The sequence below is a fragment of the Mytilus californianus genome, unplaced genomic scaffold, assembly GCF_021869535.1.
Source record: "Mytilus californianus isolate M0D057914Y unplaced genomic scaffold, xbMytCali1.0.p SCAF_11, whole genome shotgun sequence".
Lineage (NCBI taxonomy): Eukaryota > Metazoa > Mollusca > Bivalvia > Mytilida > Mytilidae > Mytilus > Mytilus californianus.
The window spans coordinates 27,363,956-27,380,603 of record NW_026262593.1 but is presented as its reverse complement, the minus strand read 5'-3'; the positions used below and the strand labels follow the sequence as shown (position 1 = coordinate 27,380,603).

The window sequence follows — 16,648 nt, the reverse complement described above, 5'->3', positions numbered from 1 at the left end:
CGTTTGAACGAATTAAAAAAAAACATTTCAAAATGGTACACAAAAAATAGTGAGCACGAGTGATCTTTTTCGTTAATGTCTGACAGATGAGGGACATTCAATGAAATATTTCTGTAACTACTATTCAAATCAGTACATAGTATGGATGCACAAATTGTCCGATTCTGCAGTTACTGGGTCAGTACAATTTCCTTGTTGCGTGCAAATAATCATGTTGAAATCATGTCTGTCATGCAATATTGGTTAATGTGAAATTAAATAACTACTAATATTTAAATCGAAAATCAATAGCAATATATAAAGCATTAAAAGCAGATTATTAAAAGTCTAGCATATAAAGTAAAAATATAGAAAAAATACTAGTATATTATCATGTTGAAAAAACATGCATCATGCTGTTATGACTATAGACTTACAGATCGGTAACACTACAAAAATATCAGTTTATAATATATACATTCTAAATAAACACATCTAATGTCAGTACAGTATATTCATATATATTTACGGTATCATAGAACATAAAACACAACAGCAATGATATGTTTATTATGCCCGGTTATACTTGCTGAACTTGTCGCATACATGAGCAGAACGTGTGTATTAACACAAACTTTAGTTAAAGAGTCTCCTGCTTAATTTGGAATTTTGCTAATCAGTGATTTTCTTTTCTTTTGTTTTGTTGAAGTGTATTTTGTAAACTATTTTTATTGTGTGGTTCTGTCATTGTGTTTTCATCTCAGAGTCACAGAGATACATATAGCACGGATCAAAAGCTCACACCTTTGTGCAAGTTCAAGACTTATCATCTCCTTAAACCGAAGTCTTTGCTAGCGTTGACAACGCTATATTAGTGCACTGAAGCTAGAAAAATACTGGGTAATATCAAACAATTTCAACTATAACAGGCAAGGTAAAAAAAACTTTGCCAGATTTTTATTGCATTAGTGTGATCATTGATGAAAATTAACAAAAACAATCAGTCTATTATCGTGTTTCCCGTGTGAACTGTTTCATCAGGTTGGGACAAATCATCCAAATTGGATATAAATTAACTGTGCATAAAAGTGTTTTTGGATTCAAGGGAAATTATTACAAAGTTCAATTGATTACATTAGAGGATACAACTTTTGGTTAGTAGCTTTTCTGAATAGCTAGTTTTTTATGAGTTTGATCCCTTGAATGGTGTTGTTTTCAAGGAGATCAACCTATAGCAACTTATTCAATTTTCCAACGTTTCTAATACTGACCTAAGAAAATGCCTTATTCAATATTTTTGCTAATTTAAAAAATAAAGATTGTTTGCACTGTTTTTTTTAATATCCCATTTGGATTATAATACCCCAAATGGGATACTAGTATTATAACCCAGTTTTGTAATTGGCCCCAACCTGTTTATGTCGAGATGAAGAAAATCAAGAAAAGTATCTGTCAAATAATGTTTTCATTTTCATTTGTCGGTATATGTATTACTGTAGGATGTCAACTATAGATGTACACAGCACACTTAGGATAACACGAATAGAAGCGGGAAAAGCGGCTTTATAACACTGAAAGAGCTCATCCTTTTTTGTTCATTCTTGTCTGCTGTATTTTATTTTAATATGTTATTTCCGAAATGAAGAAATAATCATCGTAACAATTCATAGTGAATATTATTTGCCATCGTAAATTTTAATTCATACTTTGAAATAAGAAGTATAAATTAAGAAAGTATTATATATCGTCAAGTGCATTTATATTGAAAATAGTGCCCGGAAACGTATGCTAAAGTATAAGAGGTTTAGGAATTGTTCTTTAGAAATAAGGTTCTAGGAATTTTGAATCCTAGGTCCTATTTTGTAAGCCTTGTGAGTGCTAATTAGAGCAATGACTCTTAAATGTTGCATTTTTCTCATTGATAAAAGATTGCAAAAATGTTAGAATTCACAGAATATTTGTACATGCATACATGTGTATATGAATTCCCAAGAAGGAATATATTACTGTGGATCTATTCGTATATGTGATTATCTGAGTCAGAATTATTAATCTATCTTACTAATACAAGTATTGTGATCATTATTTACCTTGGTAAATTCCCTGATGATGCAGATTTTAATCTAAAAAGTAGATACTGAAAATCTAGATTTATTGCTCGATCCTTTGGCAGTTGAAATTGTAATTCGATTTCTTCTCCTGCAGATTTCACTATACATATTTTTGGAAATTCTAATTTCATTTGGAGATTATAGAAACGGTCCTTTAGAAAGGCTTGTGTTTGAAATTGTTCCTCAGTTACAACATCTTTCTTAAGCTGCCATGCAGGTTCCGTTGGAAAATGTGTGCTGATCATCTGATCAGGTTCCGTCAAGAAATAATTCTCATCACAAGCATAAAACAGCTGTTTATTCAAAGAATCACCTTTGACCTCATCACCCTTATCAACACATTCCCATTGCGTTTCATCGGACCCTCCCTCTGCGCACGTTCCCCAGTATGCATTGATGAAACGCCAATATCCGTCCACCAAGACAGCATTCCATTCACCATAATGCTGTTCGTCGTCTAGATGTTCTCCTACATCGTATGTGGACCCTTTTAATTTACCGTGTATTATGATGCATGGTAATTGTGCAAACCTACAATATATCAAAAGATCAATAAAGACTTTTATCACCTGTTATGTTCGTTTTGGTAGCACATACACTAAAACTACTAGACTAAGTATGCTCATGGTTTCTGTGACGTAATTATATAAAGTTGAATTGAAATATCAGTATTCCTCTTACGATATTCTTATTCTTACTCTTATTCTTATTCATTCTTATAATGTTGTCGTTCCTTTCAATACATTTCATCAATAACATTTAATTGTAAGAGTATTGATTCACCCTTTTATATTCACCTTTCAAATGTTTGATAGCTGATAGTATACTACGTAAATGTATTTCAAAATGTGTGTTCACTGTAATTTTATTCATTCTTTTGAAAATTCAGATTATAAGCTTTGATGGATCAGCTCTTACCTTTGAGTATTCTGACTAACTGAGCATAGTAGTCCCAGTTTTGTTTTCACAATAGTTTTATTCTCTTCCTTTTTTAACATTAAATTTAGATTATAAACTTTGAAAGATTAGTATATCATGATTATTATTATCAGCTCTTACCGGCATAGTAAACTGACTAACTGAGCATAATTCCCTTTTCTGTGTTTTATCCGCCATAACTGGAATAGTGTGTGTGATTGCGAAGGTTCTTTCTTCGGTATGTTCAGTTGATCTATTGGCTGAGCTGTTATCCATCTGTAAATCACTCGGACTTTTGATAGATCGTCGTTGTACCCGTTAATCAGATATTCTACCAATGCGGACAGTGGTTGTTTGTGTAAGCCTTTTGGTGCCTAGGAAAACACAAACATCTCATTAATATAAAAATAAGGAGATGAAGTATGATTGCCAATGAGACAACTATCCACCAAAGTTCAAATATAGTGGATGTAAGCTATTATAGGCAACCATACGGCCTTCAACAATGAGAAAAACCCATACCGTATAGTCGGCTATAAAAGGCCCCGACATGAAAAATATGAAACTATTCAATTGAGAAAACTAACGGCCTAATCTATAACAACACAATTTACGAAAAACAAATATGACAGACATGAACCAACGACAACCACTGAACTACAGGCTCCTGACTTTGGGCAGGCACATAAAGAATGTGGCGGGGTTAAACATGTTTGTGAGCGCTCAACCCTTCCCCTAACCTGGGACAGTGGTGTAACAGTACATATAAGAACAAACTATAAAAATCAGTTGAAAAAGGCTTAACTCATCAGATAGATACAAATATAAATACATTTAATAAAAACATAGACTGGATGTGGACAGGTAATTATACATCCCCACAACAAAAAGACACTAAGTACAGATCTGAGAGTACTCGCAGTTACTGACAGCTAGTTCAAAGCCAATAACAACTAATAAAAATAAATCATGTATCTAAGACTAAAATATGTAGATTTCTACTTTCATTACTAATGTCAAGGGTAACAGTCGAAGAGACATATCTGAATAAAGTTGTGATGTAAACGTGAAACAGATAGGAGCCCAATGACACAAATTCCAAACGACATCTACGAGCTCGAGGTCAACAGATGATTGCCAACAATACACAAGTGTCAATACGATCTCCCCGTCACTTGACAAAGAGAGGCGAAAGATACCAAAGGGACATTTAAACTCAAAGGCCGAAAATAAACCGCTGACAATGTCATGGAAAAAAAAAAGAAAAAGACCAAAAGACAAACGAACAGTATACAAAACACAACATAGAAAACTAAAGATTAAGCAATTAGAACAGAAAGGTGCACGTGGTGGCTAGCTTGCTTGTATATATGTCTTGGTCTTGCATATGAAACTAAATTAAATACATATTATATACACTCACGGAGATGGCGACTATATTTGCGGTCTTTAATAAAAGGCAAATAATACCTTGATCTGTGTAGTGTTAGCTACAATTGTCAGTATTGTCCAATTGAATTATAATTGATTGCCAATAATTAGAAATGTAAATATTGCATTATGATGCAATGTTAGGTTCACATTTGAGAAAAGGTTGATTTGAATTTCTAAGATTTTTTGTCTAATATTGTGTATTTTTGATGGTATACTAAAAGTAAGTGGCGGGTGTTAAAGAGTTATTTTCGTTGAATGTGTTTGCAATTTTTATTTCACGTGTATTCGTGCTTGAAGCTCATCATATATCGTGTTTCGTGCAATTTTGTACTAAAGCAATGTGTATGCTATTTTTTCATTTTTCTTTCACTTTGAAATGACCAGTTCGTCCGTGCACATACCCCCTTTTACGACCCTTTTATTGTTATTTCCTCTTTTAACATTTTACCTTCAGTGCCCTATCGTCTACATGGGAATACTTGTTGACGTCAAAAATTTGCTGCTTTGTTGTTGGTGGAGGTACTGGTGCAGGAAGGTTATCTATATTCTCAAGACTATCTATAAAACAATGGTGACGGTCTGATCTTTCAAATGTTGGAACCAGTTGATAGGTGGCAAGCAGTCTTCCTAAATCTGGTGCAACCTACAATAGATAGGATATTATAAGTAAAATATTTTGTAAATATTCTATTAGGATGTTATGTCAAATTAACAGAAAATCAATGGATGCTCAATAGTATTATTGACCCCCAGAGTTGACTTGGGTATAGAAATGTGGTCACCTTGACTTTTCCCATTCCGGCAGTCTATTTCTAAAGAGGAGGGTTTGTTGACCATGCGGTATGTATACATACGCAGCCACGTCCTATCGGAATGGAGTGTATGGAAGTATCACGCGCTCTGCATGTTAAATAACCCTTGCAACAACAGTTGAGGAGTTGATAGGTGGTCTGTTCCTATGCAAAGTTCTGCCCTTATCCAACATAGAATACCCTCATTTTCAAGTTGCGGTCCAAATTTCTCGCCCTTCATCCCGATCATCCTATCTTGCAGAAACTATATCTATATTGTTTTTATTTTTTTATTTGTTCACGTCATGGACATGCATGAACAAATTGCCAGTTGACGTTAAACAAGCAAAAATCAACCATCCAATAGTATTCTATAGTATTAGGTTTGACTATACATTTTACTCCATGAATCATACTGATCAAACTACGTGCAACTGATCAGATAAATATATCACCAGTTATTAAAATATTAATAGGTTCTAAAATCAATATTGCTCAGGTCAGGTGACAGAAAACAACCCATGACTGGCTATCAACACGGTAGATTCAGTCGGTTCTGTGTTTCCGATTGCCATTAAAAACTACTGCTTTCGTGCACGGCAGATTTGTGTCTGTCGTTCCGATTGCCCGGATTTCAATACAATGGATTTTGCCATCGTGTACAGCATATTTTGATTTGTTTTACCTATTGCATCAGCAGAACCGATAGCCGGTAATAGGGTATGTAGAGATGCTTCAATAAGATGGTTCTACTTTAAGATATAACGGAGTCTAACCTGAAACATTAATAGAGAGAGAGAGAGAGAGAGAAAAGAGAGGGGACACTCAATGAAAACAGACAAAACCATGAGCTAAAAGGAGAACGCGTAATTAGAAACAGCAATAATAAAACATTACACAGAACTGAAGCTTTAGCACCACGAACACATCAAAAATTGGGGAGGGGGGATCATTTATGCTCTGTTGGATCAACAGAACCTACTCCACTAGTTACACCCGTCATAGTAAAGATGTGAGTAAAAAGATGTGGGATATATGCAAGCTAACGACACGTGAAATATAATGACATTTAGAGGTACATATATACCTATAAATATAAATATTTTGACTTTAAAATTATAAACAAGCAATTAAAAGTAAAATCTTTATCGAAAAGAAGTTGGAGTGCCTTTGCTCTACTAGCTAACTATAAACCAGGATTTAGTTATTACAAACATTATGACTTAAATTTGATATAATGACCACAGTGCTTACATTCCCAAGGATAAAACGTTATTGAGATATGACATCTATCTTTTCTATCTCTCTACATGAGAGTAAGTCATTTAAAACTTCAAATCAAATAGATATTAAGTAATCTGAACTATTTGATTATACATGATAAGTAATGTTTATTTTTGATAAGTTATTCTAAACCTATTTGAAGATTTCACTTGTCAGTTACGGTCAATACTGAGGACAGGTTTAATTCTGATAAGTCGCCTATGTTTCTAGGCAGTTTTAGGAATTTCTGAACATATTTTAATGGACAAGAAGTCTACAAGTTTGTAAACCTAAAATTAACTCTTCATTTGCTATGCCCAGCACATTCTCTAAGCTTTGACCGTTACATTTAACTGCTTTTGTTTGGTCCATGTGCCTTATCATAAAAAATAAATAACACTGTCAACGTATATTTGTTCCTCCTTATAGAAATTCCTCTGGAAAATTTGTTATAAACAGTTCTATAATATCTGTTCCTAGTAGCACAATATTTTTTACACTTTATTTTTCGTCAGGAAAAAAATTCTGTTATATTTCTTACCGTAGAATTAATATTCTAGAATATTTTTACCATTTCGAAGTTTTTTATTTATAAAGGAACTTCTTTTCATAACAATACAACAGATGCTACCAGTGGATAAGGAGAAAATGCTTATTCTCCGTTCCCCTCCTCCAAAACATCCCGGGACGTCGGAGTTTAATCTCGTTTTAGACGGGGTCCTGTAACTTAATCTTAAGTTTTCTTTGAAAATACTTTTTTTTATATCTTTAGATCATGTTGTCTATCCTTGTCCTGTCATTCTTGTATATATAGTTTACAAAAGTTGTCTTTTCGTTAAAAAAAAGTTTCGAGATAAATTTGTTCAAGTTTAGTTAACATTGGTAAATTATCCAAATATTAACATGTTTACTTTCCCACAATCATTCTCATTTCACAATCAATTTCATAATAGTTGAATCGCGTATATATTTAGCTAAATCAACCTCATTGGCGTTTAAAAGGTTAACGGCAAATATTCTTGCCTATGGAATTGATAAATTAGATAAATATTTATCAATATCCTTGTTTTTATAAATGTCATATAAAAAAATTACTTACAGGCATTTTTGAATTTTCATTTAAGCCAATGTACGATTGCGGCCATTAAATAAATTATATATGTATATCAAACTTTCACAGAACTAGATTAAAGTTTATAACAACACTTAATCTGATCTTAATTCTTTAATGTAAAACAGCAGTGCTTTCTTCGGATTCTTGATCATGTTTAATTCGGTCAAAAGGTAAATCCTGGGCGATAGGTTTTAGTATAAAACCCATATTGTTCTCTTTACTTGTCGAATGTGATCTTTAAACGATAGTGTAATAATACATCTACAATTTTTATTTTTCATTGTTGTTGCTGATTGTTTGTATGTAAATGTTCAGAATAAATGTTTGTTTTGTTATAAAAAAGGTGTTGAAAACTCAATCTCATAAACACGAATCTGGCCTTGAAATAATTGTCGTTCTCGCAATATACAATGTACAGGTACAATCAATATTAAACAACATGAAATCAAAACTATTGCGTTTATGCTATTGACAACGATTTGACGAATTTATTTAATTAATTTATTGATTGATCGATTGACATTTAATGCCAAATAAAACCAATAAAAATTGCACCTTTTTTCGTCCGAAAAAAAGAGAGGCGAGAGATTCCGAAAGGAATATTCAAGCTCTTTAGTCGAATATAAACTGACAATGCCATGGCAAAAAACGAAAAATGACGAAAAGACAAACTACAGTATATCAATACTAAAGACTGATCAACACAAATCCTAACAAGCACCGGGTGTGATCTCAGGTGCTCCGGAAGGTTACACAGATCCTGCTCCACATGCGAGACCCATCGTGTTACTCATATTAAATACGTTGATAAGCTATATCAAGTGATTAGCATCACACAATACTTGATTGGTAATATAAACTGTCAACTTGAAGGGTCGATACTTCCAATAGAAATGACACTTTTTGGAATGTATAACACCTTTGAAAATTAACTTAAGCTAGCTTACTATATGTTTCATAAAACAAAGGATATCCGGGAGTGAAACACTTCATTCACTAAATACATCCCCTTTTTCAAAATGTTCAAAGATTCAAGACAAGCGGTGAGTTCATCAGAATGCAGAAAATAACACTATCAAAATCATATTATGAAATTGTCCAGTAATTGAAAAGGACATTACAATCGCGTTTAAAGTATTTGTTATAAAGACCTTATGAAGGGTCGGACATATTCATATTTTCACTACAGATATAACATATAGGAAGTTAAAAGTATGGCCACTATAAGGATAGCATATATGCAAGATCCTGATACTATTTTCAGTATCATCAATTATTCTGATCACTATCGACATATTCATTAACTCTGCATGTGCATTATTGTCGCACCATAACCCATTCGTTTATGCAAAATTGTGCTAAAACGATTCTAATAGAAGTAAGAACTGTTTTATCTGAAACCGACCAATTTACGCAGCCGCAGTTCATGTAGAGGATATACTTTGCTAAGACTACCAGGGCATTCCAATAGAAATCAGTATAAACGTTTACTTCCGGAATTTGTTTTATCAAATTTTGGAAAGCACAAGTTGTTCTTTTTACTTATAAAACGATTGTCATCCTAGGCGTGATTCTATAGCCAAATTCAAATTAAATAGTAAGCAACATGGGTATAGTGAACCGAACTTTCAGAATTTGGGTCTCACCCTCATTACGCATCCATGGTCTTGTACCAATGACTATGTAATTGTGTACAGAGCATCCGCGGTCAAGTATGATTCTTTCATTATATTTTGTCAAGCGAGGACATATGTTTATGCAAATTATAGTTCTCTTTTACAACTAACAATAACTAACATACCTTCGATTTCATCATTGAATGTTATTTGAATTAATCTTTAACATGTCAAAAACGAGAAGTCCTAAATCAAATATTAACACTGTTCTGTCACCCTAGCCATATTCTCAATGTTCGCCTTTAAGAAAACTTGATGTTGATAAGAGAATACTTGAATGTTTAATTCACTTCAAAATTGTGTATTCATACCTCTTATCAATATCGCGTTTTGTGTAAATATTGATTTTTAAATACTTTTCTCATTGTCTGATTTTAAAAACAGGTATTTTAGTTAAAATTTATTGTATCATTATTGCTCCGATATTCTTAAAGGAACAAAATTAAATGGAAAAATGTTCTAATTTGTGAAATATAATTGAAGTATCAAACATAAAGTTCAAATTATGGTATTTTAATTGTTTAAATATCACGTAATTACAACTTTATTCCTAACAAATTCAATGTTTTTGACCTATTTATCGACCTGAAATGTTACTCAATTTAAAAACCAATGTTTTTTAAAAACAACACACACAGTTTCGAATAATGACAGCTCCCACATGCGGTGAATTATTCATCCTTTTTTTTCCCCTGTAAAAATCGTGTAGATTTTGTTACACCTTTTATCTGAATATAAACAACTAGAACCTCCTTCAAAAAGTTTAAATTGCTAGGTGTGCATAGAGGTACACATACAATGCATGTAATTTAACCGGTGTACATACTTTTTTAATAGAAAATAAAGTTGTTATTGACGGGGTTTACCTTAACTTTATCGAAACCAGTGTTTATCGTTTACAAATGTAAGTATAGACGAATAATAAAGATCAAGTGATATGTGATGAGCAGTCATCCGTGATTTTATAACAACAAAATTTTGCTTTATCAGAAAATCATCCAATGAAAATTTTAAAATCAAATTTATTTTTTTTATGAATCAAAGGTATGTGACGTATACGTCAATGAAACAGCGACCCAACAACACGACACGCACAAAATACTTATATAGGACAAACATAGTTTGAACAATGACCAATAGACAAGTGTCTTAGCCCGCCCTGAATTAAAAAAAATCAAGAGGTCTCCCAAAGATAAAAAAAAAGTGCTTATAGGGCAAAAACACAAAGATTCAACAAACATTAACTACTGACGAGGCTACTTGCATGAAACAGGAACATATGTAATGGAACAGAAGTTCCTTTATAATATTAGTTCCAAATGTGGAAGACATATTCTGGAATATTATTTGCACTAGAAGAAATATAACAGTATTTGTTCCTGTCGGAATGAAAGGTATAGAACATTTGTTCCAACAGGAACAGATATTAAAGCAATTCTTATAAGTTTCCACAGGAACCTCTGTTAGGAGGAGCAAATATACTTTGACACATTAACATTTTCTCGTACACAAAAATGTAACTACTTGTATACTATTGTTAGGATTAGTTTTTTTAAAGACATCAAATTAAGAACCAAAGAACAAAACTTCGATTTCTGGTTGAAGTCACGCAGTTACACCTTTTATATAAACATGATTCGAGTTAAATACACGAATAACTATATGTACATTTACATTTCGTCTTACCACATGTCTTACCATTATAGGTCCAATTCTTTATAAAGTCATGCAAAGAAGATTATCTATGATGAACACATGGGATTAAATATTATGTAGTGAATCTTTGTAAAGTTTGTTCATTTGAAGTTTTGCTTTTATGTAATATGTATATATTAGTCTTCCTTCTAGTCATATTTTTCTTCCGCTTTATTGTCCAACCAAATTCCTCGTTACACAAGCAAGCTACGTGATGACATTAACAACAATTAAAATATTTCGATGTCTATCAGTAATTTAAAAACCAGTCGTCACTTAAACTATTTTGGTTACAATCTGATTCATAACATACATAGTGATTTATTTAAATACCATAAATAGCATTCATTTTGTGAACATAATTGCCATCCTGCTACCTGTCCTGCTGACAAACAGAGTATGTGTTTTGCTCATTGTTGAAGGTTGTACGGTAACCTATGGTTGTTGACTTCTATGATATGTGGTCTCTTGTGGAGACTTGTCTCATTGACAACCAAACCACATCTTCTTATTTTTGTATTGTGTATATCATTCCAGACATGACGGACAGCTATTTCACACCCTATTACTATATACCGTCAATATTACAGATACAACAGGTAATACCTATTACTATATACCGTCAATACTACAGATACAACAGGTAATACCTATTACTATATACCGTCAATACTACAGATACAACAGGTAATACCTATTACTATATACCGTCAATACTACAGATACAACAGGTAATACCTATTACTATATACCGTCAATACTACAGATACAACAGGTAATACCTATTACTATATACCGTCAATACTACAGATACAACAGGTAATACCTATTACTATATACCGTCAATACTACAGATACAACAGGTAATACAGATCAAGTTCTGATTCACACAATTGCTAAATTCAGTGTATTGCAAAAGCAATAGGAATGGCAGACACAAATTTACTGTTAATCAATTAAATAGCAAAACAAGTGTTTTGAATGGCATCTGGATCACATTGTGCCTGACGTAATCATAGCCGGTAACTTATAGGGTGGGTATTTGAAAAGCTAGAAATACACAATGTACACATTAAAACTGATTGTCGAAAAAATGAAATTGTACATTTTGATAAACAATTGTTCCGACTCAATCAAGATAATTTAACTTCAATTTATTCTTATACAGTAATACCTTCTGGGAACCAGACTTTACAGTTCCATTTTGCTTCTGTGCCTCTACGTCTTCTAGAAAATTCTGAAAAGACAAAACTTGCAGAAATAAGATGGAAAACGTAGAAATCTTGATTATACATGGCAAATATTGTTTGATGACAAATGTTGCTGTGGGGAAAACTGTAGTTTAAACTGCTACAAATTGTGTCGAAGTCGTCTGTTTATGTGCATCTGCATCTTCAAGAACATCAGTCAAAAACAAATAATCTTGACCAAATGGCGAACGTTGCTATAGGAAAAAAAACTGTAATTTAAACTGTTTTAATTGTGTCGAAGTACCCTGCATTGTCATGAATGGTATAACTATTCGTCTTGGGTGAGCAGAAGATGTTGTAAAGAGATGAATAATAGCTAATGTACAGAGAAAGGAAAAACAATAACATTGTGAACCCAGGACAGGCATAGATATTGGACCATCTAAATATCTTACGGTCAAAACGAGTTACCTCTTTGTTTATCATATACTAGTAGAAAATAATGGTATAACTGTACCCCATGATAAAACTAATTTGTACATATATTTATTCATTAAATTTGAAGAATTGCTTTAGCCGTGTGATATGACTTTTGTAATCAACTGTTTCCGGTTTAAATCATCTGCTTCCGTTTTATATCAACTGCTTCCGGTTATTGACGCATGCTTTTCTGCAACGTTATCGCATGACATTTCGACGTCATTCGGCAAATTCCGGAAAATACACCTCAATGGTACATGTTTTCTTGTGTAAAACCTAACAAAGTTGGATATAAAAAAAATATTAGGAATCAGGCAAATATGTAATTATTAAAAAATGCAAAACAAATGCATTGTTTCAAAGTTTTGAAAATAGTTTTAGTTTGTATGTCTTCTGCTGAAGTATATGATAAAAAGAATATATTATTATTAACATGTCATTTTTCATATCAGACCCCTTATCAACCCATGGTCAAAATCATCCCTCGAGTCTGTCGGCTCTCGGGCTGATATCATGACCTAGGGCTAATAAGGGGTCTGATAAGAAAAATGCCATGTTATAATCTATATTTGTCACACGCTTGCATCGAAAATCCTATATCTATATCAACCCATAATATGTATAGTCTTTTCAGCAATTATAATTTAAACGACAATCTTGCAGCAATGCAGCATTATGACAAGTATAAACTATTCAGTAGACCTTAAAAGACCACAACTTCTATATATTAAGATGTGATATTCTTAACGATATTTTTATAAAAAAGTAAAGCTTCAAATGTTTTCAGGTGAATCATATTCATCATTTTCTGTTTATTCATTTTATGATATTATACGTTTAAGAAAAACAAACATTTTTTAAATTGCACAACCTACCAATTATAATAATATTCTCGTTTATTAATTTTGTCTAACTATTTTTTATGTGCCTCTATATCTTCAAGAAAGTGAATTTTTCGAAATTCTAAGAATTTTCTATTCCACGATTAGATTACCTTTGCTATATTTGATAAAACCTTTCGGAATTTGAGTCCTCAATGAAGGTGTTCTTCATTTGGTCTTGTTCAGACTTTTTTTATTTGAGCGTCACTGGTGAGTCTTTTGTAGACAAAACGCGCGTATGGCGTACAAAATTTTAATCCTGGTATCTATGATGAGTTTATTTATAAACATATAAGATTTTAAAAATAATATTGCATATTTTTTCCACAAATATATCAATCAAGATAACAACTTGATTTGTGTGCGCACAACTCGTGATTCTGAAATAACCATTTTAGGTACTCTCGTGCACGATTAGAATTAACATTGAGTTCATCAGGAATAACTGCATTTGAAGCTGTATAAAAAGAGAGCTTAAACGGAATGAACACGAAATGAGAAGAAAATCTTTGAAAAAACCATGACGTTTTCTTGTAAAATATGAAAAATGTCTGAATAAGATTTGTTGGGGAATTAAGCCTGGAAAACAAATAAACTATTTTGAATTTTTGAACCACTGAAATCGTCTAAGGTCTTTGCCTCGGTAGTTGCATCAACAGTGTTTGAAAAATGAACAAAATAAATTGGCTGCGTGTGTTTCTGATAATAGTATACTGTCACAGATGTTTAAACAGTGAAACATATAAGACAATTACAATGTTATTAGAGTCGGTCCGGATAATTCCGTACACTTTTGGTCCGAAATGAATCTCATTTGGTTCCCTGTTTGATACTACAATATTTTAGAAGGAAACCGGTAACTAGATCATTCGTAGATAGTATTAATGTTTGACTTTTTCCTTGCCATTCAACGTAAAATACCGAGAATGAGCATATTTCTATATTTGAAAGGACAACGCACAAACGTTTTTATCAAAAATGGGCATAGCATATTTTATCTACGACATAAACTATTCTGCTATGATACATTATGTTTATGTTCATATTGAAAGTGTATCAAAGTCATATTGTACCTATATTATATTTTATACGCTTAAAGAGATGTACATGTATGATATTTTTCATTTCCTATCGTTAATTATCCATTTTTAGATGGTGACGTTCCCTTGTCACCATCTTACGGTGTTTATATATCTCAACTTGTACGATTCGCTCGTGTATGTAACAATGTTTTAGATTTTAACGAGAGAAATTTATGTATTACTGAAAAATTATAATACCAGGGTTTTCGATATCACAAACTAGTCAAAACATTAACTAAATTTTATCATCGGTATAAGGACATCATTCGTAAATATAGCTCAACATGCAGACTTCTTATACGTTCAGTTATTTCACATCCAATTTTTTATGGAAATATTCTTTATAAAGCACAAAAATGTCAGTATTCACCTCTGAAGCTAACAAAACCTTTAAATAGACTTATTAAGAAGGGATATAGTTACGATACTGTTGTCAGGTCATTAAAGATTGCATATTTTGGCGTTAATATTGATTCACTTATAGGGTCTTTGCATCGGCACTAAACACATTTATTTAAAAACCAGTTGTTGGCATGACACGGGTTATGTTCTTCTCATATATGTTATGATGGTATGATACTAAACCCCTAACGGGAAGGATTGTGCCTGATATTCATATGATGAAGACATAATCTTTCAATCAGTTTAATTGAAGTCTGGAGCTGGCATGTCAGTTAACTGCTAGTAGTCTGTTGTTATTTATGTATTATTGTCATTTTGTTTATTTTCTTTGGTTACATCTTCTGACATCAGACTCGGACTTCTCTTGAACTGAATTGTAATGTGCGTATTGTTATGCGTTTACTTTTCTACATTGGCTAGAGGTATAGGGGGAGGGTTGAGATCTCATAAACATGTTTAACCCCGCCGCATTTTTGCGCCTGTCCCAAGTCAGGAGCCTCTAGCCTTTGTTAGTCTTGTATAATTTTTAATTTTAGTTTCTTGTGTACAATTTGGAATTTAGTATGGCGTTCATTATCACTGAACTAGTATATATATTTGTTTAGGGGCCAGCTGAAGGACGCCTCCGAATGCGGGAATTTCTCGCTGCATTGAAGACCTGTTGGTGACCTTCTGCTGTTGTCTGTTCTATGGTCGGGTTGTTGTCTCTTTGACACATTCCCCATTTCCATTCTCAATTTTATATTGGTATGTAACAATATAATAAATCATTAATTTTGATTCCGAATCTGATATTTGTGTTGAGTTGGTATATGGCCTGGACTACATAACAATTTTAAAAGGAACGAATCAGTACATGCAAGTTTAAGATTAATAATTTTAATAATGACGTACAGCAGGTGAGAATAGACTCAAATTTCATTTACTATTTAAATTTACGGAAGATTAAATGATTAACGATTCCATGTATATTTTGTTTACTTTGGGATCTCCAATACACAATACCTAGACGTCGAAAGTCATATAATCAATTCTGCCACGAGATTTAAGAATTTGACATAATTGATATACGTTGGATAATCCTCCTATAGGTTTTGTTGAAAATAAATTAAACCAGACTGTAGGTTTTGAATAATAGATATTTCTATATTAATAATAACACTTTTAATGATTAAACGTTAGCTTCCTGGTAGAAATATAATATTGATTGAATTTCATTTTGATCAATTGCATTGAATTTTACAGGAAGCTGAGATATTATTTGGAACTTTCAACAGTATTATTGACTTAAATTTATTGGCATTGTAATGGCAAAACATTTAACACCTTCCTATCTTTTTCGCAGTTCCCGCTCATCGTATAAGACCACGCAGTAGGCATTAATTTATTTTTTTTACTTGAAAACTGAAACCACACTGTGAGAAGAGTTTTGAAGTAAGAGAGGTTGAAGGTTATAGGTTATAGAACAACAACAAAATGTTACCACCAGTGGTTAATGCCACTGTTTCGAGTTTTAATCAACCATAAAGAATCGTACTTCCTATCATAATATGACTTTTATATAAAAATAAGAAGATGTGGTATGATTGCCAATGAGACTACTCTCCACAAGAGACCAAATGACACAGAAAT

At 32.5% G+C, this 16,648-nt stretch overlaps 1 protein-coding gene across 6 annotated transcripts in view; it reads right to left on the bottom strand.

Annotated features, from left to right (window-relative positions):
- Positions 1–16,648, bottom strand: part of LOC127719797 (uncharacterized) — a 31,594-nt gene that overhangs the window by 10,632 nt on the left and 4,314 nt on the right. Inside the window, exons 2-6 of one of the 6 annotated variants that reach the window (XM_052226069.1) lie at positions 12,156–12,218; positions 4,891–5,085; positions 3,150–3,382; positions 2,070–2,621; positions 417–428 (exon numbers count right to left, since the gene is read on the bottom strand). In XM_052226069.1, coding sequence (XP_052082029.1) covers positions 417–428; positions 2,070–2,621; positions 3,150–3,382; positions 4,891–5,085; positions 12,156–12,218 — 1,055 coding nt within the window. Of the gene's footprint in view, positions 1–416; positions 429–2,069; positions 2,622–3,149; positions 3,383–4,890; positions 5,086–7,595; positions 7,738–9,411; positions 9,579–10,972; positions 11,164–12,155; positions 12,219–16,648 lie in introns of those variants that run through there. The other 5 variants (XM_052226072.1, XM_052226074.1, XM_052226071.1 and 2 more) reach the window with 5 other exon arrangements.